At 51.4% G+C, this 22,931-nt stretch overlaps 1 protein-coding gene and 2 long non-coding RNA genes across 3 annotated transcripts; 2 read left to right on the top strand and 1 right to left on the bottom strand.

The window, feature by feature from the left end:
* The first annotated feature begins 225 nt into the window (after positions 1–225).
* Positions 226–665, top strand: LOC112844893 (uncharacterized). The gene is made up of 3 exons (XR_003217648.1): positions 226–362; positions 460–546; positions 644–665. It is a non-coding gene; the product is annotated as an uncharacterized LOC112844893 (long non-coding RNA).
* A 649-nt stretch (positions 666–1,314) lies between these two features.
* LOC112844892 (uncharacterized) lies at positions 1,315–1,739 on the top strand. The gene is made up of 2 exons (XR_003217647.1): positions 1,315–1,436; positions 1,528–1,739. It is a non-coding gene; the product is annotated as an uncharacterized LOC112844892 (long non-coding RNA).
* A 13,881-nt stretch (positions 1,740–15,620) lies between these two features.
* Positions 15,621–16,547, bottom strand: LOC109200616 (cyclin-dependent kinase 3-like). Its single transcript, XM_019356195.1, has one exon. The coding sequence runs from the start codon at positions 16,545–16,547 to the stop codon at positions 15,621–15,623; it is 927 nt and encodes a 308-aa protein (XP_019211740.1).
* Between the last annotated feature and the right edge of the window lie 6,384 nt (positions 16,548–22,931).

Genomic DNA, 22,931 nt, shown 5'->3' on the forward strand with positions numbered 1-22,931 from the left:
TGGTTCGAATCTTCCCACCGTAGCCGCTCCGGGTGACACTGTGGTGCTGCCGTGTCACCTGGAGCCCACGTTCGATGTCCGGGGTTTGACGGTGGAGTGGTCCAAACTCGGCCTCAAACCTGACCCGTCCGACCGGCTCAGCCGAGTGGAGTACGTTCACCTATACAGAGACAAGACGGAGGTTCCCGACATGAAGATCGCGTCGTACGTCAGGAGGACGGAGTTGTTTGCCGACGACATGAAACACGGGAACATTTCCCTGAAGATTACGAATGTGTCGGAGGGAGACGCAGGCAGATACCGCTGTTTCGTACCAAAGCTACAGAGTCGGGTGAAATTTGCGATCGTCGAACTTGTAGTTGGTGAGAGCAAACGTTTTTGTTGATGGTGTTGTGTGGTGCCAAACTCACTCAGGCTACAGTGTGGTGACGAGCGTTGACTTTTTGTTTTGTCATTTAGATTCAACACTTGTCAGAAACTCGACAACAGAGACACCGCTGCAAACTCCAACAACTGCAGATCACCGAGACGCTACTCCAACAAACGGTGAGACCAACACTCAAACCTTTCTGTGTACAATTCACATTTGGCCCTTTGTGTGTATGTATTTGCGGTGACCTTGTTGCTTTGTCTACATCAACAGATCGAACCAGGAGCCATGTGATTGTAGCTGTAGTCTGCATACTACTTTTGGCTGTTGTTGGCTTTGTTGTATATTTTTCTCGTCCCATCTGCTCATGGTGGGCCGACATTCAACGCATTAGCGTTTTAATGCCACATGTTCCTCGTACTACATGAGGTATTACAGTTAGGACAATAGCATCAGCCCTGTCACTTACTGTGTTACTTGTTTTGTTTTATGATCTGTGCTGAGAGTATATGTTGTAATGTCAATGATGATGTACTTTGCGATCAATGTATCCGTGTACCTTTGTGTTTCCTGAATTGAATAAAGTGTATATTTTGTAGTAATATCACAGTGTGTCTCTTACCTATTATTGCTATCAGACATGTACTCAATAACAACAAACACGAGTAGTTCCACGGTGGATTCTTTATTTGTTGTACATAACAAAAACCCAACACATTATTACTGTTAAGTGACAAAACATTTGTGTTTGGTTTGTGTGGCAAACACTAGAGCTGTCATGGTCCGACAGGCTTTGCCTGGCTGCCTGCCCGTGCGTTATTGTGTGCATGTTGCGCTCTTCCTTTCTCTCCCATTTCTCTCTCTCTCTCTCTCGCTCTCTCTCTCTCGTAAACATGGTTGTTTACCTCCGAGCGGTGACGAGCATTCCCGAGAGTGTTCCCGCGCTGACCACACCTGTTGTTGATCGGAGCCGACCAGCTGTAACTAATTAACCGCCATCTCCCGGGCTGCCTTCTTAACAGGGCGATCGAGCTTCAGTCAGCGCTGGATCATTGTGTGAAGCACGGTAGAGCAGCACGGACGGTTTTTTGTGGCAGTTAATGTTGAAGCCGAGGTTTGCTTAGTGACTCTGCGTGTGTTTGTGTGTTTGCCGCTAGGTGGAAAACGGAGAGAGAAGATCACGGGAGCTGGACTGCCTTTTGGGATTTCTGTTGGAAGGAGTCACTACGTGTGTTTTCACTTCATGGCCACGAGCACTGCTAGGAGGAGAAGGAGGAGACCACACCGGGGGACCCCGTCACTACACATATATTTATTGAACTGCTGCACCTTTACCGCACTGTAAATAAATCCACTGTCTTTTCCCTAAGGGGTCCTGCATTCGAGTCCTGTTTTCTACACCTACCCTGACAGAATGATCCAGCCAGCATTGGACTCGGCGGACTCCGATTCTGTACAACGGGAGCTATCTCTTCAGGCGGACCTATTGGAACGACATGAGAAGATGCTTCAGCATATTTCTAAGGAACAGGGCGCCCTGCTTCAGGTAGTAACGGAACTCAAAGGTATGTGGCAATCTCCTGGCCCAGCAGCAGCTAATGCTTCACCTCAATTACCCTCCTTAAGCGTTGCGGCCGCCTGCCCTCTTCCTCCCTCTCCACCTCCACCCATGCGTGAGCACACTTTACCTGTGCCTGAAAAATTTTCAGGGGATTTAGATAAGTGTAGGGGCTTCTTAACTCAGTGTGACTTGAGTTTTCGCCAACAGACTCGCGCCTATGCTACCGACGGTGCCAAGATTGCCCTCATGGTGCAACTCATGACTGGGAGAGCCCTGAAGTGGGCTCAGGCAGTGCTGCGCTCCGACCCCAATATTTCTTATCCTGATTTTCTGACCAAGTTCCGCAGTGTTTTTGATAAAGGTTCTAATCCGGATGCAGCTGCTCACCGTTTGTTTTCTTTAAGACAGGGCAAAAAGAGTGTGGCGGATTTCTCTGTGGATTTTTGGATCCTGGCTGAGGAAACTGGCTGGGAGGAAAAAGCACTTCGGGGGGCGTTTCTCCATAGCCTGAATGAAGGACTCAGACGTGAGTTGGCCACCAAAGAATTACCTAAATCGTTGGATGCTTTGATTAATTTGTGTATCAGCCTTGATGACCACATGCGAGAATACGGAGGGCGGGCTGAAGGAGCCCGCTGGGCAACAGGGAGCCCGGGTGGTTGGCTAAGCACTTCTTCTGATGGAGGAGGACAAGGGGAGCGTGAGCTTGAGGAGACGGAGGGGGAGCCGATGCAGCTAGGGCGAGCTACATTCAACAAGCCGGGGTGGAGGAAGAAGCGCCAGATGGGTGAGTGCTTTGCATGTGGAAAGAAGGGGCACTTTGCAGACTCATGCCCGTCTCGGCTAAAAGATTCGGCCTGTCAGTAGCGGTGGGGTTACTGATGGGTGCGACAGGAGATGTGTTACCCCACCTCAGCTGCCCCGCCAAGCTTATCTTTCAGTCCATGACTTATTCCTGTAATGCACTAGTGGATTCTGGCGCGGAACAAAGCTTTATGGACGAGACTTTAGCCAGGAGATTGGGGGTCCTGCTTGTTTCCCTGCATTTTCCTTTACATGTGTCTGCCCTCAATGGGGAAGTGCTGGCCAAAGTCACGCATCGCACGCATGAAATCACGCTGGTTCTTTCTGGTAATCATGTTGAAAAGATAAGTTTGTTTCTGTTTAAGGCACCTGGTACTCCATTGGTGTTAGGTTACCCGTGGCTTCAACGTCATAACCCTCAGATAGATTGGGCCCAGGGTAGTGTGGGGGGATGGAGTGAGTGGTGTCACAAGCAGTGCTTACGGTCAGCTGTTCCCAATCTGACGCCGACTGTGGCGACGGACTCTGTCTGTACTCCAGATCTCTCTGTTGTTCCGGCTGAATATCATGATCTAGCTAAAGTGTTCAGCAAGAGTTTGGCCTCATCGCTTCCGCCTCACCGACCTTATGATTGTGGCATTGATTTGCTTCCGGGAGCTACACTGCCCTCCAGCCGCCTGTACAGCCTGTCCAAGCCTGAGCGCGAGTCCATGGAGCGCTATATCACCGACTCACTTTCCGCTGGCATCATTCGACCGTCCACTTCCCCGCTTGGGGCAGGATTCTTTTTTGTTGAGAAGAAGGATAAATCCCTTCGTCCCTGTATTGACTTTTGCGGTCTCAACAAAATAACCATCAAGAACAAATATCCTCTCCCTCTGTTGGCGTCCGCGTTTGAGTTGCTCCAGGGAGCCACCATTTTTTCTAAGCTGGACCTTCGCAATGCCTATCATTTGGTTCGTATTCGAGAAGGGGATGAATGGAAGACTGCGTTCAACACGCACTTGGGCCATTTCGAATATTTGGTCATGCCTTTCGGTCTTACCAATGCTCCGGCAGTGTTTCAGGCTATGGTGAATGACGTGCTTCGGAATTTCATTAACCACTTAGCTTTTGTGTACTTGGATGATATTCTCATTTTTTCCAAGACTCATGCGGAGCATGTTGAACACGTCAGACTGGTCCTTCGACGGCTGTTGGAGAATCGCCTGTTCGTCAAAGGTGAGAAGTGTGAGTTTCACGTCCCGACAGTGTCTTTTCTGGGGTTTGTGATTGATCGGGGGCAGTTGAGAGCAGATCCTGCTAAAGTCAAGGCAGTGGTAGAGTGGCCTGAGCCTGGGACCCGGAAGGCGCTCCAGAAGTTCTTGGGCTTTGCGAACTTCTATCGTAAGTTCATTCGTAACTTTAGCACTGTGGTGTTGCCGTTGACTGCTCTCACTTCTCCTAAACTGCAGTTTGTGTGGTCGCCCCGGGCCCAACAGGCTTTTGCGCAACTGAAACTGTTATTTTCGTCTGCCCCCATTCTCGTTCACGCAGATTTGTCTCAACCCTTCATTGTGGAAGTGGACGCATCGGATTCTGGTGTTGGAGCGGTCCTTTCTCAACGAGTGGCCGGTAGACTCCATCCCTGCGCCTTCTTCTCCCATCGTCTTTCCCAGGCGGAGCGTAATTATGATGTTGGGGATCGGGAGCTCCTGGCAATCAAGTTGGCCTTGGAGGAATGGCGCCACTGGCTGGAGGGGAGTGTGCATCCGGTGCTGGTCTGGACGGACCATAAGAATCTGTCGTATCTGCAGACGGCCAAACGCCTCAACGCCCGGCAAGCCAGGTGGGCCTTGTTTTTTACTCGTTTTGATCTCGTCATCACTTACAGGCCAGGGTCGCGTAACGCCAAGCCGGATGCCCTCTCGCGCCAGTTTGCTTCCAGTGGGGAGGAGGAGGAGAAGGAGGAGAGGACTATCATCCCGGCCGGCTGTGTGGTGGGTGCCGTGACGTGGGAGATTGAGAAGTTGATCAGGGAGGCTCAGCGACTAGAACCTGATCCCGGTTCAGGCCCAGCGGGCCGACAGTATGTTCCCTCGGCTGTCCGTGGCAAGGTCATTCATTGGGCGCACGCAGCTAAGTTCTCCTGCCACCCGGGTAAGAACCGTACCATCAAGTTTTTACAACGCTTGTTCTGGTGGCCTTCTCTGGCGAAGGATGTCCAGGAGTATGTCGCTGCATGTACCATCTGTGCTCAGAACAAGGTTCCTAGCTCTCCACCCTCGGGTCAGTTGCGGCCACTTGCTGTCGCCAGCCGTCCTTGGTCTCACATAGCGGTGGACTTTGTCACCGGCTTGCCGCCATCCTCTGGTAATACCGTCATACTTACCATTGTTGACCGCTTTTCCAAGGCAGTCCATTTTGTGGCCCTGGCTAAACTCCCGTCTGCTTTGGAAACTGCTAAACTCCTGGTCCGGCATGTTTTCCGTTTGCATGGCATTCCCCAAGACATTGTGTCGGACCGAGGGCCTCAGTTTACTTCCCGGGTGTGGAAGGAGTTTTGTGCGGAACTGGGGGCCCGGGTCAGTTTGTCTTCTGGTTTTCACCCGCAGACTAATGGTCAAGCTGAGAGGGCGAATCAGGAACTGGAGGCCATGCTACGCTGTGTCGTCTCATCTAACCAGTCCACTTGGAGCGAGCAGTTGGCCTGGGTTGAATATGCCCACAACGCCAGTACGTCAACAGCAACGGGAGTGTCGCCTTTTGAAGCCTCTCTGGGTTATCTACCTCCGCTCCTGTCCGTCATGGAGGGTGAGCTTGCCGTGCCATCTGTCCAACATCATATTCGTCGATGTCGGCGCGCCTGGAAGGCTACTAGGGCAGCCTTGCTTAGGACGGCGGAACGGAATAAGCGGTTGGCGGACCGCCGCCGCACTCAGGCGCCGGCTTACCAGGTTGGCCAGAGGGTGTGGCTCTCGACCAGGTACATTCCCCTTCGGACTGAGTCCAAGAAGTTGGGTCCCCGCTTCATCGGGCCTTTCCCTGTTCAGTCGGTCCTCAATCCGGTGACATTGAGGTTGTCTTTGCCCCGCACTATGCGGATTCATGATGTGTTTCATGTTTCTCAGGTGAAACCAGTCCGGACCAGCCCGTTGTGCCCGCCTGCTGGGTCCCCACCACCTGCCCGGATTATCGATGGCGCACCGGCATATTCCATAACGCGGATTATGGACGCTAGGCGCCGCGGTAGGGGCTTCCAATACTTGGTGGACTGGGAGGGGTATGGTCCGGAAGAGCGTTGCTGGGTGCCGCGATCCGCTATTCTCGATGACGCTATGGTGAGAGAATTCCGCAGGCGGCACCCGGACAAGTTTGGTCGGTCGCCGGGAGGCTCCCGTTAACGGTGGGGTACTGTCATGGTCCGACAGGCTTTGCCTGGCTGCCTGCCCGTGCGTTATTGTGTGCATGTTGCGCTCTTCCTTTCTCTCCCATTTCTCTCTCTCTCTCTCTCACTCTCTCTCTCTCGTAAACATGGTTGTTTACCTCCGAGCGGTGACGAGCATTCCCGAGAGTGTTCCCGCGCTGACCGCACCTGTTGTTGATCGGAGCCGACCAGCTGTAACTAATTAACCGCCATCTCCCGGGCTGCCTTCTTAACAGGGCGATCGAGCTTCAGTCAGCGCTGGATCATTGTGTGAAGCACGGTAGAGCAGCACGGACGGTTTTTTGTGGCAGTTAATGTTGAAGCCGAGGTTTGCTTAGTGACTCTGCGTGTGTTTGTGTGTTTGCCGCTAGGTGGAAAATGGAGAGAGAAGATCACGGGAGCTGGACTGCCTTTTGGGATTTCTGTTGGAAGGAGTCACTACGTGTGTTTTCACTTCACGGCCACGAGCACTGCTAGGAGGAGAAGGAGGAGACCACACCGGGGGACCCCGTCACTACACATATATTTATTGAACTGCTGCACCTTTACCGCACTGTAAATAAATCCACTGTCTTTTCCCTAAGGGGTCCTGCATTCGAGTCCTGTTTTCTACACCTACCCTGACAAGAGCGCTGAGTTTAGAAGTAGAGTGTACTCTGTTATGTTTGGGGCACGGGTACGTCGTCGACTTCTCCGTGGCTTGCACACAGAACAACCCCGTTCCAGTTTGCCTAACAGTCACAGGCAACCCCCACAAACCCATAAGTCGTTTAGCCTCATTCTCCACTCGTTCGCCATCAGGGCTGTCTTCGGCGATGAATTTGATTGCGGGCAACCCCTGGCGTTCTTTCAGTAAGTCCACGAATCGGTCACCCAGAAACGTGACATCGTCTGCGATGGGATTGGATGAAAGTCCCACAGAAAGAGAAAGATGATGGTCGAACCCAGACCCGGGGAGATTGACCTGGTCGTTAAACGTTTCTACGTATTCGAATCCGGTGCCTTGTTTGTAGCAGTTGGGTAATCGCACTGATTTTCTAAAGGAATACGGAGCCTTGTTAATGGCCGAACGCCTTGTCGTTTTGCGAGGCACGTCCGCGCTCAGCCGCAAACAGCGAACGTCGTTCTTTGAAGCGCTCCGCGTTATCGCCTTGCTCAGATCACACAGGCTGCAGGACCGTGTCTCCTCCGGGTACGAAAGTAACACGTAGCAAAGTGAGACCTTCTCCATTTCTTGCAATAACGGCCTGTACGCCTCTATGCCACGGACACTGCACAGTTCCACGGGCAGATACCATAGCATCCTAAGGCTCAACTTAGATTGCACGGACGACGATCTGATGTACACGGCCACTTTACCGATTGCTCTTGTGAGCTCCTTCAGGCTTACGCCATCAGGGCTATCGGTCTGTTTGGCCGTTGGTGCCATTGGCGTTACGTTCGCCATGGACAGTAACGACTCGGCTACCACCAACAACAAACTACTCGCCATCGCTCGGCTAACCTTGCGTCTCGTCGCGCAGTTGACCTTCACTGCCCCAAGCGGGGAAGTGTACCGCGCGTGACACGACGCGCAACACTTCATGTCTACATCTAGATTCAACCGAGTCACTGGTCTTCCGGGCAGAAAGACCTCGTTGTAACAAGGCCGAGTTGTCAGCTCGCTGAGGTGTCCTCTGGATGTTACAACGTAAGAATGCGTAGTCTTCCCGGTAGCAGGATCGACATTGTCCTCCATAAGCAGCACTGGGTTCACAGAGCCCCATTCTCTACGCGACGGCAGCGATCCAATCTGAGCCTGCGGTTCTCGTGTCACGCAGTACTGAATCAGATCGTTGAACGTGACACCTTGTCCCACGTGCACGGCGAACCTGTAAGGGAACGCCGCGGGCCTGTCCGTCAAAGTCCCCGGGTGGTTATTGATCCAGTGTATCGTGCCTTTGTGTTCCACCTGCTGCTCCAAAGGCGCGGTGTGAGAGGCCGTGTGTGTCGTTAGAAACGATGGACCGGGGGTTGTGGGGCGTTGGTGTATCCCATCGGTCGGTTTGACTTCCCGTTGCACCACTGAGTCTCTGTTCACAAAGGCGGCGCAGTCGGATGTAAGCGACTCGGACTTGCGATCGGCCTGCAGTTCGAACTTTAGCTCCGGTGTAACCCGAGTCGATTCAGCTGGTTCGTCTTCGCTACAGGTCACGTCTAGCGAGTTGTCTTTCACGTAAGGGTAATTCCATCGTTTGAAGGTTAGGTGGTCCAATCCCGTGACCGAAAGTCCATGCAAGGACTCGTGTTCACCAACACGCTTGTCCAACAGCCTTCCTTGGTTGATTACATCTTCCAGCGAAGGGGGGGCTGTGGTGTCCTTCTCCACATAGTACATGCTCATCATCCGGTTGAAAAGTGGGTAATGGTGCATTATATGGTACTTCCTGGTCAGCATTTCTTGTGTCGCACAAACAAACAGCGAATGCATGCGTTCGCCCAGGTCAAGTTCCTCGGTGTCATCGCGTTTAACATAATGCTCCAGGAACGTAGCACATTTTATTCCCTTCGACATACACCTTTGCACTAGCTCGCTGTCTGCGGCAGCCAACAAGGCATCAGCGAGAGGTTCTTGGAGCTCTATGTCATGGCCTGCCACACACTGACGACTCTTCAACCCGGGCACCGCCATGTCTCGCACAATACGTATTTGACAGAACGTGGTACGTTCCATGTCCGACCTCACCCCATGGACACGGGCGATTTCGTCTTTGTGTAAGGCTAAGGCCGAACTAGACGAATTCCACAGATGCCATACATTGGCCTCCGCTCCTCTTGTCAAGAAGCAGTGTTCCTGTAGAGTAGGTGCCGTCTCATCCGTAACAGCGGGCTCGGCGTCCAAGTCCATCGGTGCACTGTAAGGTTATGTTTGTGTAGCAACACAGCACTTACCGTGTGTACGCCACTTACCCGGATTTTATATATATGCACGTGTGGGTGTGTGAAGAAGAAGAAGAAGAAGAAGAAGAAGAAAAGCTTGCTTGAGAAAACAGAAGTGAGGTCAAGTTGACAAGGCATCGAAACGAACACAGCGATACTTACGTCGTTACTAGAAGCTAGGAAGTGGATAAACGCCGAGCCCTTGTACCCATCGCGAAATCTGTAGATCCTATTCTCGGGACTGCCATACACACCGACCGGTTTCTCTTCCTCCTTGAATGACGGTAACCTCTGCAGTTCTTCCATGGCAGATTCTACACCCAATCTCAACGTAGTGCACATGTGGTTATTTTGAGCCTGGACCATAACGTTGATGTCCAAGTGCAACAACACAGACGCTAGGAGCAGTCTCATCATCAGACTCTTGCCGCACTGCCTCGGTGCTAGGCAAAGCGTGTACGGATTTGCGTAACGCTCAAAGTCCTTCTCTATGTGATACCAGTGACTTTGCGTGGGTTTCGCGTGGTCGTACGCCTCGGATCCCAGGGGAGCTAGTCCGAGTTTGGACAGCAATGCGTGTTTGTACTTGTAGAGATTGTCGCCCAGTTGAGTGAGCGTAACACCTAACACCACACCTCGCAGGAGTTCAATTTGAAAGGGTTCCAGTCTCATGTCTTTGACTTGGAAATATTCAAACACCCGGTCGATCATGCTGCCGAATCTCCGCATGACAGCATGCGAGTCCTGCTTACTAAGGGCGTTGGTCGTTTGCAAAGTCCGCATTCTCGCTCGAGCTCCTTCTAAGCCGAGCCACTGTATCAAAAGGGCTTGCGCTGTGCGATTCGTGAGCAACTGCGTGTACTCGGCGATTGTTTCGGTGTGTTCCCGCTCCTTCTCGCTGTCTCTTGTCATCTTGGACAGTCTGATTCGGATACAGTCCACCGACACCCCGATCGGAGCTACTTGAGATGTAACGATGGGATCCCTGGCGAATTCTGTCAACAGCCACTGGGTATCCTCCACGTACGGGGACAACGCACCGCGGTGCAACATCGCCACAGCCGGAGAGTGTCGAGCAGACGGAAGCGAAAAGTATTTCGTCCAGAACGACGGCGTGGAACTCTGTCCCGCGCGACTTCTCGCGAATAGTCCTGCGTTGTGTCACACGGAAAAAGAACTGAGGTGTCCCACCAAGGCCTCTCTGATGCAGTTTGTCCTTCCGCATAAAATATACTTCAGATACTGCTGGTTATTTTCGGGTACACCTACAGACAACGGCTACATTTTCACCAACGGAGGGGATGCATTAACCGATAGAGATTTGGTCGAACGTAACAGAATCATGATGACAAGCGAGCTGCCCAACGACGTGGATCTCGAACGCCGGTGCGATCGGCAACCCAAGGCGCTCAGGGCCTTTTGGTTAACCAGCGAAGGCGATTTGGTGTACGTGACAAGTAGTTCAGAGGACATGAAATTCCGGTCGATTAGAGCTAGAAACCCGAGTGTGGCACTATCGCTGTGGACCAGCAATCCGGAGCTGTGTGGTCAAACGATGAGGGAGTCGGCGTCGGCCTATTCTAACCTCATCCGTATATGCGAACACGCTAGCGTGTCTAGCAACGGGAGGTTCTATAATCTGTATGCCAACTACCCGCTGCCCGTGCAGGGTGAACCGGACGAACTCGCTGGCTGCGAGCTACGCGTGTGTGAGGAAAGGGACGTGCGCGCCATTCAGATTCGCGACAGAGATCAGCTTTTGGTGTACCTCAGTCCGATGTACGAGAAATACTTTGACTTTATAACGGACCAGAACAACGCCGTTGACCTACGGGATCGAGTCGAGTCGCTTGGGGCTCGATGGTTGGTGGAACACGATCGTAACGAAACGTTGTTCACCTTGCGCGTAAAACACAACTGGTTCACAAGAATGTGCATCGGAGTCACGATGTTAATGGCCGCCATGTAGGCTAGACCGCATGTACCGATGAAACAGTACTAACACTCATCGGACAACTAGTCGTACACATGCTGTAACTCAGTGTATCCACGGTGGACATATATATCTAGCTTCACACCATGACGGAGCAGCTTAACCGAAAAGGAGCTTTGAGGATTAAGATGCGAGAACGTGACATGTGTGCCTTTGCCAGTTGGCGAAGTGCCGTCGTTGCCGGTGCGACTCCCTACTTCCTAAGCAGAACCCAATGCTTTTCTGCAATGGCTAAGCAGGAGCCAGGGTATATTGCCCTGACGCATGGCCCCGACGGAGACCTAGCCACGTTCGAGTTGTTCACTAAAGGCAAGGGGTGCGATAAAGGCAAGGGGTGCATCTGGAAATACATAGTCGACCCAGACGAGACATGTACAGGGTATGTCTTGTCTTCTGGCAGTGGGTCATCCACCGAACGGCTTGTGTTCAGGGATCCAGACGGGAAATGCGCCGAGTATGTCTTGTCTTCTGGCGTTGAACCCCCCGATCGCTTTGTGTTTCCAAGCATGGAGTCGCTCATGCGACATTGCAGAAAGCAGGCGATCGAGCGCTCGGTAGATAAAGATCACTACGACATGATCAGAGGCTTGGAAACAGCCGACCGAGATGCTTCGTCTCCTAGAGGGATCTGCGATATGATGGGAACCTTACAAGTGGCATCAGACTGCGACGATGCTTCCTATGACGGCAGATTGCGCCCGGTGACGCCAACGTTACCACCTCTTGTCAACAGAAAGAATAAACCCTCCCTCGATCGCGACACGCACGAGGATCGGCCTGCCGTTCGGAGATCGCTAAAGCCCCCGTCTCGTACTCGCGAACTAGAGGAAGGCTACCCCAACCGCCAGCGAGACGCCCCCCTGGGGAACGTGGTGTGTTGAGGACTGAGTGGACTGGCAGCAAGGAGTACGAGTGGTTGGCGGCGTATCGTGACTGAGAAAAGTGCCGCGGCGGGGAGCCCTGCAAGCCATTCCGAAGAAGACAGCACCTGTCAGCTGTCCTCCAAGCAAATGTCAAACAGAACCCGTCCCGTGTCTCGCAAGTGATTATGTGTCGATGATTTTCTGTGCTGACACTGACCTGTAAAGGATGGAATTTGCATGTTTTGTGCTTTGTATCACGTTTGATAATAAATGACCACCGTTGAACAACAAGTGGAATGTGTCCCATCTTTTGTATTTATTCTTGTACCGTTCAAACCATACAAATCATACGCATCAGTTACCAGACACGTTACTCGTACATTTTGTGACAGCTAGATGGTAGGTTAAGTATGAGTGCTTGGTTGTTTGTCTACATTTGTCCACCTGCAAAAGTATAACCATATCATCAAAAGTCAAAATGAAATAAGGCCTGAAGCAATGACACGGTCCACATTGTACACATCTCAAAGGCTTTATTCAAGAGGTTGCACGTAACGTATTATAGTACAGAGAAACATGTGACATTCTGCGTTCCGCCAGCAACAGAGACACCTCGACGATAACAACACAACTCTTGCTCCGTGTTACCACCAGGACACATATGCCACTGTACGACATCGTGGTCATACATGACATCGTGGTCAAAACACATATACCACTGGATGACATCTTCATCTTCCATTGCTTCCATCAGTGGCCGTAGGCGGTCGAGGGGTTCGCCACGCTCGTGTGCGAAACACATAGGACACTCCCTGGTGGTTTCGTCGAGACCCGACGGCGATTCCACTGTCCTAGGTCCATCGGACGCCTTTGAGCTTATACGGTCTGAGTCCGAGTGTTGTGTGGACGGGCCCCATCAGCCCCCCAAACCTGCGATTTGTCTGCCGTAAGTCGGTTGCATTCTCTGAAACACATTGTTGGTAAAAGAAAAACATCGTGAGGAAAAGCTCAATCCCACACTGCAGGTCAGCATCAACATTAAAACACACAAGGCCCTCTGTGTATGATAGTAACGGAGGGACTTATTGTAGTTTCCTTCTTGTGTAAAGCACCAGATGCCCTTGGTGCGATGTCCCACCGCAGCCTGCGAAGCTGACACGTATGAGCTCGGTGAAACACCAGGTGATTTGTCGCAGCAGCTCAGATGGATTTGCGTGTCCGGTGAAACGCAAGTCGCCCGTGTAAATTATATAGTCTCCGCGAAACATGGCGATCAGACCTTCGTAGTCATCCGACATGATGCTAGGGTACGTGAACATGAGACCCGATGCACCCTTGTAGCAAAGAACCGCATCGCGACAGGACAGTGCTTCGACCAAATCGTTGGCAGGTTTCACGTCTGTGAGATGCACCACCATTGCGGCAAATAGCTTCTGTGCTATGTAGTAATCCGTTACGCCGGAACGGCTCTCCACTGACAATATCTCAGGTATGGTGGGGAATGTGATCCCGTTAGCCTCGGTGATCAAGCTAGACAGGCAGCCGGCTCCGTGTTCGAAACACACCGGGGTGGTTCTCAGCAAAGCTGCTATGCTACCGCATATTCTCTTCCACCGATTAGCAGGATGCTTCTCATCGGGGTATTTGCGGCTGATCGCGATGCCGTCGCGAAGCAACACATGGTCACTGTGAGTGCATTGTGTAGGTGAACCCCAAACCAACCTGGAGTCGTTCTTCTCCATAGTTGCGAGCTGGGGTCTCGGAGCAAGTGCACCGTAAGCCATCCTCGCGTTCCATACATACAGCCAGCATATTCCTAGGTCGGCCACTCTCGACTTCTAGGTCGGCCACTATTGCGTCTAGGTCGGCCACTCTCGGCATCTAGGTCGGTCACTATTGCGTCTAGGTCGGCCACTCTCGGCGTCTAGGTCGGTCACTATTGCGTCTAGGTCGGGCGCTCTCGGCGTCTAGGTCGGCCGCGCTCGGCGTCTAGGTCAGCCGCTCTCGGCGTCTAGGTCGGCCGCGCTCGGCGTCTAGGTCGGCCACTGTTCATCATCAACATGGTACACAAAAACACACACAAACGTCAGTGTCTATGTACCGATAACATAGTACCAATTGATGTAAAGTACGCCGCATACACAAAATACATATACTATACACAATATTCAGTGGAAACAAACAGAACAGTGTGTACCGAACAAAACGTCTCTGTCAGCATTCTAGGTCGGCGGTTGCTCATTCTCAGTCGGTCCGACTCACTACACCGAACCCCTTCACAAGGGTATAAAGCCCCAAGACTCCTGGTGTGTTCGTCGATTGCAAGTGGGTTTGCTGGAAACATGTGGCAGTCAAAAGCTTGCGTTCGCGTGCTAGTCAGCCTGCTAGCACTTTGGCTGGAGTGTTGCAGCCAAAGTGCGATTGGCTACGCGGGTCAAGAAGAACTAGCTGTATTTGGAAAACTGTCTTATTCACTCACATTACCTGGCTATTTGGAAAGCCCTACTTCTGTCTTTCGAAAAAACGGTCACGTCGTCAGGCCAGCTAGCCACCATCTGTATGAAGTGACACACACTAGATTGGGGTACCAGATCACCATTCGATTTCTTACTTGCAACGACGAAGGGCGATATGTGTTTGGTGGGGAGAGATTCACTGTCATCGCCACGCCAATCGAGCGAGGTCTATATTATTACATGGCAAAGGCACGCTGTGGAACGGGAAGGACGCCGTGTAGCGTAACAGAAAGCACGGCAGTTATCACTCCGTTAGATGGAGTCGGCGCAATTTACACGTTTCACGTTGAGACTCCCGACATCTGGCGTGTAATAGAGATATGGAATCACACTATGAGCCCAACAGAAAGGCTGACCAGTGGCTGTTTTATAACCCCAAACGGTACGGCGTTTGTGGGGCGCGGCAATGTAAACTACAAGTATTTCATGTACACACGACGAAGCGCTAAAGCTGATCAGTCCTGTTCACAAGTCAGTCGGGCTCTCGAGGCTAATCCTGATGATACTCCAATCGATGGTCCTGCCACTGGGAGCACGGCAAAGGAATCCGAGCGCATGACACCGCATACCACCACTTGGTGTAAGTAGTATGCACATATGTACGCTACGATAACGGCACGGTTGTTGGATCGGGTGTCAAGTAAAAACAATGCACTCTTGTCGTCCTTAGCATATACAGACGACGACCACATTGACATACCCAAATTGGACCCCCTGCAGCCCGTGGACACCACCAAGGTGCAGCTGTATGCCATATTAGCCAAACGTAAGCCCGCCGAATGCCACACGTGTGTATGTTTGTGTAATATATAAACTACATGTCAGTTACCATGGTATATGTTCACAGTTGACAACATAGAAGCCACGATCAACAAAGTCAACGTGTGCTGTTCCAACGCCAGCCGCAACGGAGGACTCGACTCCAAAGTGTTGCTCGTGCCACTGCTTGCGTGTCTCTATATATGAACAACGATGCTGTTGGGGTCTGCTCGGTGTCAACATGTGGTATTACATTATATATGGACTCTGGTTGTATGCATAACAATCTTGTCTTCCACACAAATAAAACAAACATGACTGCACAATGACAAAGGGAGTACGATGCTTTATTGGATGAATGCACAAACATAAACACACATACATACGAGCGTCCTCACATCGCAACATAAATGCACACTAGTGTGCATTTCAGGCTGTTTGCCGAATGTCAGCATAACGTTTCACACGGTCAATATCAACGTCGGTGATCGCATCGGAAATCCGTTGCCATTTGCTGTCATCTAGTAACATCCGCGCAGTGAGTCTGTGCTTCGGGTCGTACTGCAGCAATTCCAAGGCAATTCTCTTCACTGGCAAACACCCCATTAGGGTGGGCATTACACGCAGGGGATTCCACATGCTTTTCGCGCTGTGGTCGTTTCGACCGAGAGTTTCCTTGATGATTCTATACGTTGGAAAGTTTTTACTGTGAAAGGTCATCGTCGCCTCCATGGCATCTACTATCAGCACTCCCAGGCTCCACATGTCGATTGCGCAGGTGTATTGTGCAGTACACTTCTTCTTCTCCTCCTCCTCCTCCTCCTCCTCTGCGTCAAATAATTCCGGGGCTCTGTAGGACTCGGTTACCAACCCAGAACTCATGGACTTTGCAGCATACCTAGAAAGCCCCATATCTGCCACCTTCACGGTTAGCGTGTCCGCTGTAAGCAACACATTAGCGGGCGTCAGATCTCTGTGTATCATGTTAAGCCCGTGCATGTAAGACAGAGCGTCGGCGATCTCCAGAGAGAAACGGCTGATGTACGTAATCGGCAACAGGCCCGAGTGATCGCGACCCTGGTAGATCACCTTAAACAGCGTTAAGGGGAGATAGGGCATGAGCGTTGATATCTTGCCCTCGTGAAGGAAACAGTCCAGTGTCTCCACTATATTGGGGTGGCCTCTCAGAGCCGATAGACAAGAGAGTTCTCGGACGGTGGAGTCCATCATACTGCCGTCTTTGCTATTCTCGTGGCACTTCAACGCGTAGCGTTGATCGGTAGCGCAACATTTAACGTGATACACAACACCATATGTCCCTTCGCCTACCTGTGTAACAATCGCGTACTTGTCCATGGTGTTCACGCGAGACGCAATGTCAATCCGCTACAGTGACAAATGAGCGATGGTGGTTGTACAACTGCAGAAGCACTTCGCAGGTGTTGATGTTGAACAGAGTCTTAGTGGTTTCGCACGTGTCGATGCCGGACGAGGTAATGGGCTGTGATTCAGTGACACGCTTACGGCGCGTCAACCAGTTCATTTCTCTGTGAAACACACTGTTCCATCGACGACTGTTGGAACTGGAATTGTGGCGGACTGCTGATCGTTTAGCTCTTCTTGTGGCCGTTGCGCGGCGAGCTAGAGTACTCGTCGATAGATGTTCCGTTTGCTGAGTCTCGGAAATCACAGCGGGCAACTGGGACGCTGGTTGCTCGAGTATCAGTGTGTCTGCTGGCGGATCACGTATAACAATAACGTCAGAACACCCGGGTTTGTTTTCAACCGGATATCTTCGAACCAGCAACTTGGACTCCCTCGCCAAAGTCGAGCTGTGTATCGGAGCGATTACGTTGTTCACGGCGTCCGTTCTTTGGTCTTTCACACATAGAACGACACCGTTTCCATTGGATGCCAGGGATTTGTAGAAGTCAATGGCATCACCGTCAGTTGTGCCTTTGTGAACTGGCTCAACAATCAGGTTGCCGCTTAATGATTTCCTAATGCGCCGCGAGCACTTCGCATCCTTTGCATGTATGAACCCACACGCGGTATCTTCTTGTAATAATACTATGTATGATACATAGTTGGATGTCTCCAGGTCGGCCACCAGACACGATAGATCCGTGGGAGTGTAGCCTGTTGCGGCAAACGTATACTGTGTCACCGTTATGATATCGAATTCCTCTCCGTGTTGCTGTTCGAGCACACCACCACCGTGCTGCACAAGCAAGGAGTACTCCCGGAGCAACGTGTTGGCGGAGTCGCGCAGAAGAACTGGTGTTACCTCTACTCGGCAGTTTGATGCTATGCTGTTTAAGTACGTGTCCACACTGTCGAGTGTACCTTGCCTTCTTAAATAAACAAACCCACTAAGCGTTTGGTCACCCGTGGATCTGATCACCGTGGAATAGGAAGCAAACGCCTTGTTTCTGAGGCGTTCCAATAAGTCTTTTGTGAAGCTCTCTGAGTATATAGGTGTAGTGAATCTAAAACGGTTTAGGTATCTCATCGTTGTAGAGTAATGTAACCCTCATGTCGTCCCTACATATGATCAACAGACACAAGGCAACACAACACGTTACTGCCTGCCGTCCCACAGGTCGGCACTATAATACGCGCTGGGTTGGAGCCTGCTGGACACTTATTGGCAGCGGTACTGCCTTTTTTATTGTCTGTGTGCAATGTACCAATAACGTCACGTCCACCGAAACACTGATATGACAAAAAAAAACTAAAACGACATTGGGTTCATTGTGATAAGACTTTATTGTTATTCATATGTACACAAGACTTTGTGATTACACTATTCAAATAAAAGACAACCATCCCCACCTTCAGCCTAGAGACCAGGTGATAGTGTCACTCCAGTCGCTCCAGTATTTCTGAACTGCCATTGGGATCCCGGGTGTCCATCTAGCTCTCGCGGTCACGGTTCCATCTTCGTACAAGGCAGGAACCTTTAGTTGACAGCTCTTGTCACTGACACACCTTCGAATCTCTCTGAAAGATATAGCGTTTTCTTTCCGCCACTCTACTTCCACGTACATGCTGGAAAGTGACCTGTGACTCCATCGGTCTATGGTAATGGTAGAGCCTGAGCCTGAAAGCGCTGAGGGTGGGTCTAGCTTCATGAAGCAGATCGGGTTGTAGTCCCCGTATCGCATTTGAACAATGTCATTTTTGTACACAAGTTCTATTGTCCATCTCTGGTGTTGGTCGAAGATGCGGTTGCCATTGAATTGCATACTACAGGACAATCCGGAACCGCTTCTTTTCAACACACACTTGCTGGTATGTGTGCCGTATGTAGCCTTGACGAACGCTTCCTCGGGATTGATCACAGTCTCTTGTCCAGTCTCAGACCGTGGCGTTCGAAATACCAGATCTTGTAGGATAGTGCAGGTCATTGTGCTGTCAAAGTCGTTTGTGCATCTTAAGCCCAACGGCAGTTCTGGGCACATTTGGAGAAACGGGCACTGGTGGTCATTTGCAGTCGTGTAGACAACTAAAACTCCACATGCGATCATAACTGCAACAGCAGAATATGCCATGGTATACGATGTCCAATGATTTGTCCCAAGCCGTATGATCAACAAAGGTTGTGTGTATTAGATTTGAGCTGATGTCTCACTGTAACATACCAAGGATCCTGTTTGCTCATATACCCCGTCGTGGTCCCAGTGAACTAACTGACTTTTCCACTGATAAAATGGAAAGCCAGCCTACCTGCGGGTCGGGAGCCGCCGACCTGCAGCACTTTCCTCGCCGACCTGCGGCTCCCGAGCCGCCGACCTGCAGCACTTTCCTCGCCGACCTGCGGCTCCCGAGCCGCCGACCTGCAGCACTTTCCTCGCCGACCTGTGGGTCGGGAGCCACCGAACTGCAGCACTTTCCTCGCCGACCTGTGTGTCGGGAGCCGCCGACCTGCAGCGACCATTTTGTATTCAGCGGCGGTTGCGCACATTGATGCGGTGCATGTTCTGAGGTTACTATTGACCTACGCTGTTGCTCTTTGTCACAGTGGATTTCACCACAGGGCCTCCAGGTCACACTGTGAAACTGATGCCAAGAAAGAGGAAACTTGATTCCGGTGCCCCTGTGAAACAATCAGCTAACATCTGCATCTGTCGTGGCAATCCCAAATGTGCAGCGGACAAGGACGACGATGAGCAACTTGTCATTCCCACGCCAGACATGGAATTCGGCTTACACTCGATGACCAAGGAGGATTTGAAGAAGGCCGTCCTGAGCCAAGTTCATCTACATCGTGTCCATGCACCAGCGGCTTTGTTGCATACCCAAGGCCTACATGGCATACACCTGGAGAAGTACAACAATTATAGACTGGCCGCGGTGTCGTGGTTTGCGTACATCGCACCACACTGCACATCTGTGGATGTGCACACAATGGTTTCGGGCGCACTTGATCTGTTGGACAGATATGTGGTAACATCACTGCGAAACGGCAGAGAGCTCCAGGACCTGTTGCGTGAGATTAGAGCTACACGTGCGGCATGTTTATTGCTTTCGTGCCACATGCACAGTGTTTGCAGGACCGTGAGTTTACACCATGTGTGTCTCGCTTATCGGTGGCCCGTGAAAGTGGCTACCGCCGACCCCAACCATGACGAGGATGACGCAGAATGTACTACAGTGCACTGTGTACGGCAAAAACAACAAGAGATAACAGTGACACTAAAAGGCAGCTTATTCCCCACGTACACAGAGACTGCAATCAGCGTGCTTTGTAAGTGCATGCTCCTAGAGCATGTGAGTGAGACAGCGAATGCAGATGCATTCACAAAGGAGCCGTGTATACGGTCTTTAGCTATGAAATTGTACGCAAGACGAGCCCTGACCCTAGAACTGCTTAAATATAAGCCTGTGCCCTGCGTAGCAGCGTGTTGCCTAATAGCCATGACCAAGACGTTAGACATTTCGCCCGTCAGCGCAAAAACGTTACAGCTGACTGTGACAGATCTCCTTCTGGATATGAACTGTCAGGGCGTGAGTGAACAAGAGCTAAATGACATGGCTAGGCTACTGACGCCGGAGGAATGCGTGGTGTGCACCGGTCGATTTGTGACCGCTTGTGCAGAGAGAGCATTGCGAACATTGTCGGCTTCGTCCTGCCGCGGTTGTAAAGAACTGGTCGGATGACATTGCTGTACAAAAGTGTTTTTGTCATGTATACACATTGTGAAAACAAATAAACAAACCCATTTGATATATCAAACTGTATGTATTTTTTTTATTTGTGGTTGGAGCATAAACATTGTCTTGTTACATTCACACATTATGCACATGGATGAACCAGCAACAGGTCGATTGAATAGCAAGCTCATTGCTAATTATATCTGCAATCGTTGGCGTGTAACACAAGAGGAATCGTGCCGACTTCGTTGCCTCGCCCGTTTCTAGTAGGTTCCACGTCCCGTATTTGCCCGATGCCACTACGGCGCCGGACGGTTTCTTTGATTCTGCTGTCACAACACCAGGCTTCGGTCGGTGAGGCCCACGCTAGTATCACCGCGGGGGTCTCGTTTGTGCACAGCCATACCCTCGAGACCGATCCTGTGTCCGTGGTATATTTCACCTCGATGTGTTCTCCAATGCAGTACACACGAAGAGGTCGAGCTAAGATCCCCGCTTTAATTAGCGCTTCTAGGCCGGTCGAGATATTTGTTTCAAAAATAGTGCCTTTTGATTCGAAGAAAAGTTTGGGGCACAAGCACCTGCCCAACGGGTGTTGATCGTGGTGCCTACGGCGGTCCCGTGTGTACACACGGGTTTTGACCATCGTCTGCGTGACCACCAGCTCGGTTTCGCCATGGTGTGTTCGTAGTTCCACGGTGTTATTCATATTTGGGGGGTTTTGTGTGTACTTTACACAGAGTAGATGAAAGACCACAGGTTTGCTCCTTGTCCACTCCCAGCGATCGACAGGAAGTGTTATGTGGTTGTGCTACAAAGCGGGTTAACCGGCCTTTTGAACCTCGGCGAATGAATGCTCTGGGTCGGCGGACTTATGCTCTGGGTAGGTCGACGAGTGCTCCGAGTCGGTGAACGAATCCTCTGGGTCGGCGGACGAATCCTCTGGGTCGGCGGACGATTGCTCTGGGTTGGCAGATGAATGCTCTGGGTCGGCGGACGAATGCTCTGAGTCCGCGGACGATCGCTCTGGGTCGGCGGATGAATGCGCTGAGTCGGCGGACGAATGCTCTGAGTCGGCGGACGAATGCTCTGGGTCGACGGACGAATGCTCTGAGTTGGCGGACGAGTGCTCTGAGTCGCTGTGAATGGACATCACTGTGAATAGACATCACTGTAAACGGTAATTGTGATATGCCAGATCGGTGTATTATAAACTCTGAGTGGAGTGTACGCTCAGCTGAACACACACGGTCGGTCGGCGATGACAACTACAGACACTGATGAACACCCAGGCATTCATCGCTTACAACTGCTAGAACCATGGGCAGTAACTTAAGAAACCAGATTGCCGATATTCAAAACAAAAGAGCAGCCAGACTACTTGATGAGATGCCACAACCGTGTACCCCAGAGCGCGTGGTCCTCCCGTGCTGGCTGAATATAGACGCATCGGGTCCAGGCGTCATCGTCTCTGACGGGTTTAGCCAAAGTGTCCAGCGTCTCAACGAACCCCCCACCTTCGGATCCGCTTGGTTGGCAGACGCCACGGGGATGGTTCACGTCGCAGGCACGCACGACACATACAAATGCGTAGACTGCAACATAGTCTTGTCGGGATACAAACAGGCCGACAGAAGCCTAAACGAGCACGTCCTTCGTAACGCTGCCACAGGGCACCGATGCCGTTACCTAAAGGCCAAGTTTAAACACCGCGAGAACGAACTGCGGCTGTTAGATGGCCTGCTACACTTCCAAGAAGGTCGAGTTGCTTTCCCATTGCACCTACTGCTCGCAAAAGATCAGTACACAATACTGGCGGGGTGCTGGTATTGCGTGCTGTGCTCGCAGAAAAGGGGAGATGTTCACCATCCAGCGTGTGCTGACATGGCTTTGGAGTTGAAACAGTTTCTCATCAAGACAACTCTGGCGATAAGGCCCGCGGGAGCTCCGTTGTTCACCAAAGCGGCGGTTCCAGGGACCGTAGACTATGCGCTCGGCGATATATGGGAATGCGACGCATCCGCCATTGGCACCGTTTGCGATTTCTCGGAGTTAGGACATAAGGCGAACATGGAACATTTGCCATGGACTCGGGACAAACACAGATGTGCTGCTTGTGATTTGGTTCTGCACAGCTTTGTGGTAGGGGACACCTTTGTGGGAGAGCACATCTATCACATATACAAGGAAGGTAAGCGTTGTCCGTATATCGACGCGAGGTACGACCGAGAGGAGAAACTCTACGAACTCGGACGGCAGCGTTCCCGGAGAGGACAACTCGCCTTCCCGAGTCGCGTACTCACAGCCGAGCGGGGCTACAGCTCCGTGGCCGGTCTGGAACGATGCCTAGTGTGTGGAGTTACCACTATACAAGAAAAGTATCTGCCTTCGCTTGGCCACGATGCCTGGTGTTGTGATATGAAACAGGCCTTGGTGGATGAACTGGAGTCTCTGAGACTTGTGTAATCTTAACAACAACAGGGTTCCTTTCCTTCCTCTACAATGTGATACATGTCTGTGTGCTTCACGTCTCATATGTTACACAATATAGCAGTACCCTCGCTGAATGTCACATCACACCAC

The sequence above is a fragment of the Oreochromis niloticus genome, unplaced genomic scaffold (genome assembly GCF_001858045.2).
Source record: "Oreochromis niloticus isolate F11D_XX unplaced genomic scaffold, O_niloticus_UMD_NMBU tig00001993_pilon, whole genome shotgun sequence".
Lineage (NCBI taxonomy): Eukaryota > Metazoa > Chordata > Actinopteri > Cichliformes > Cichlidae > Oreochromis > Oreochromis niloticus.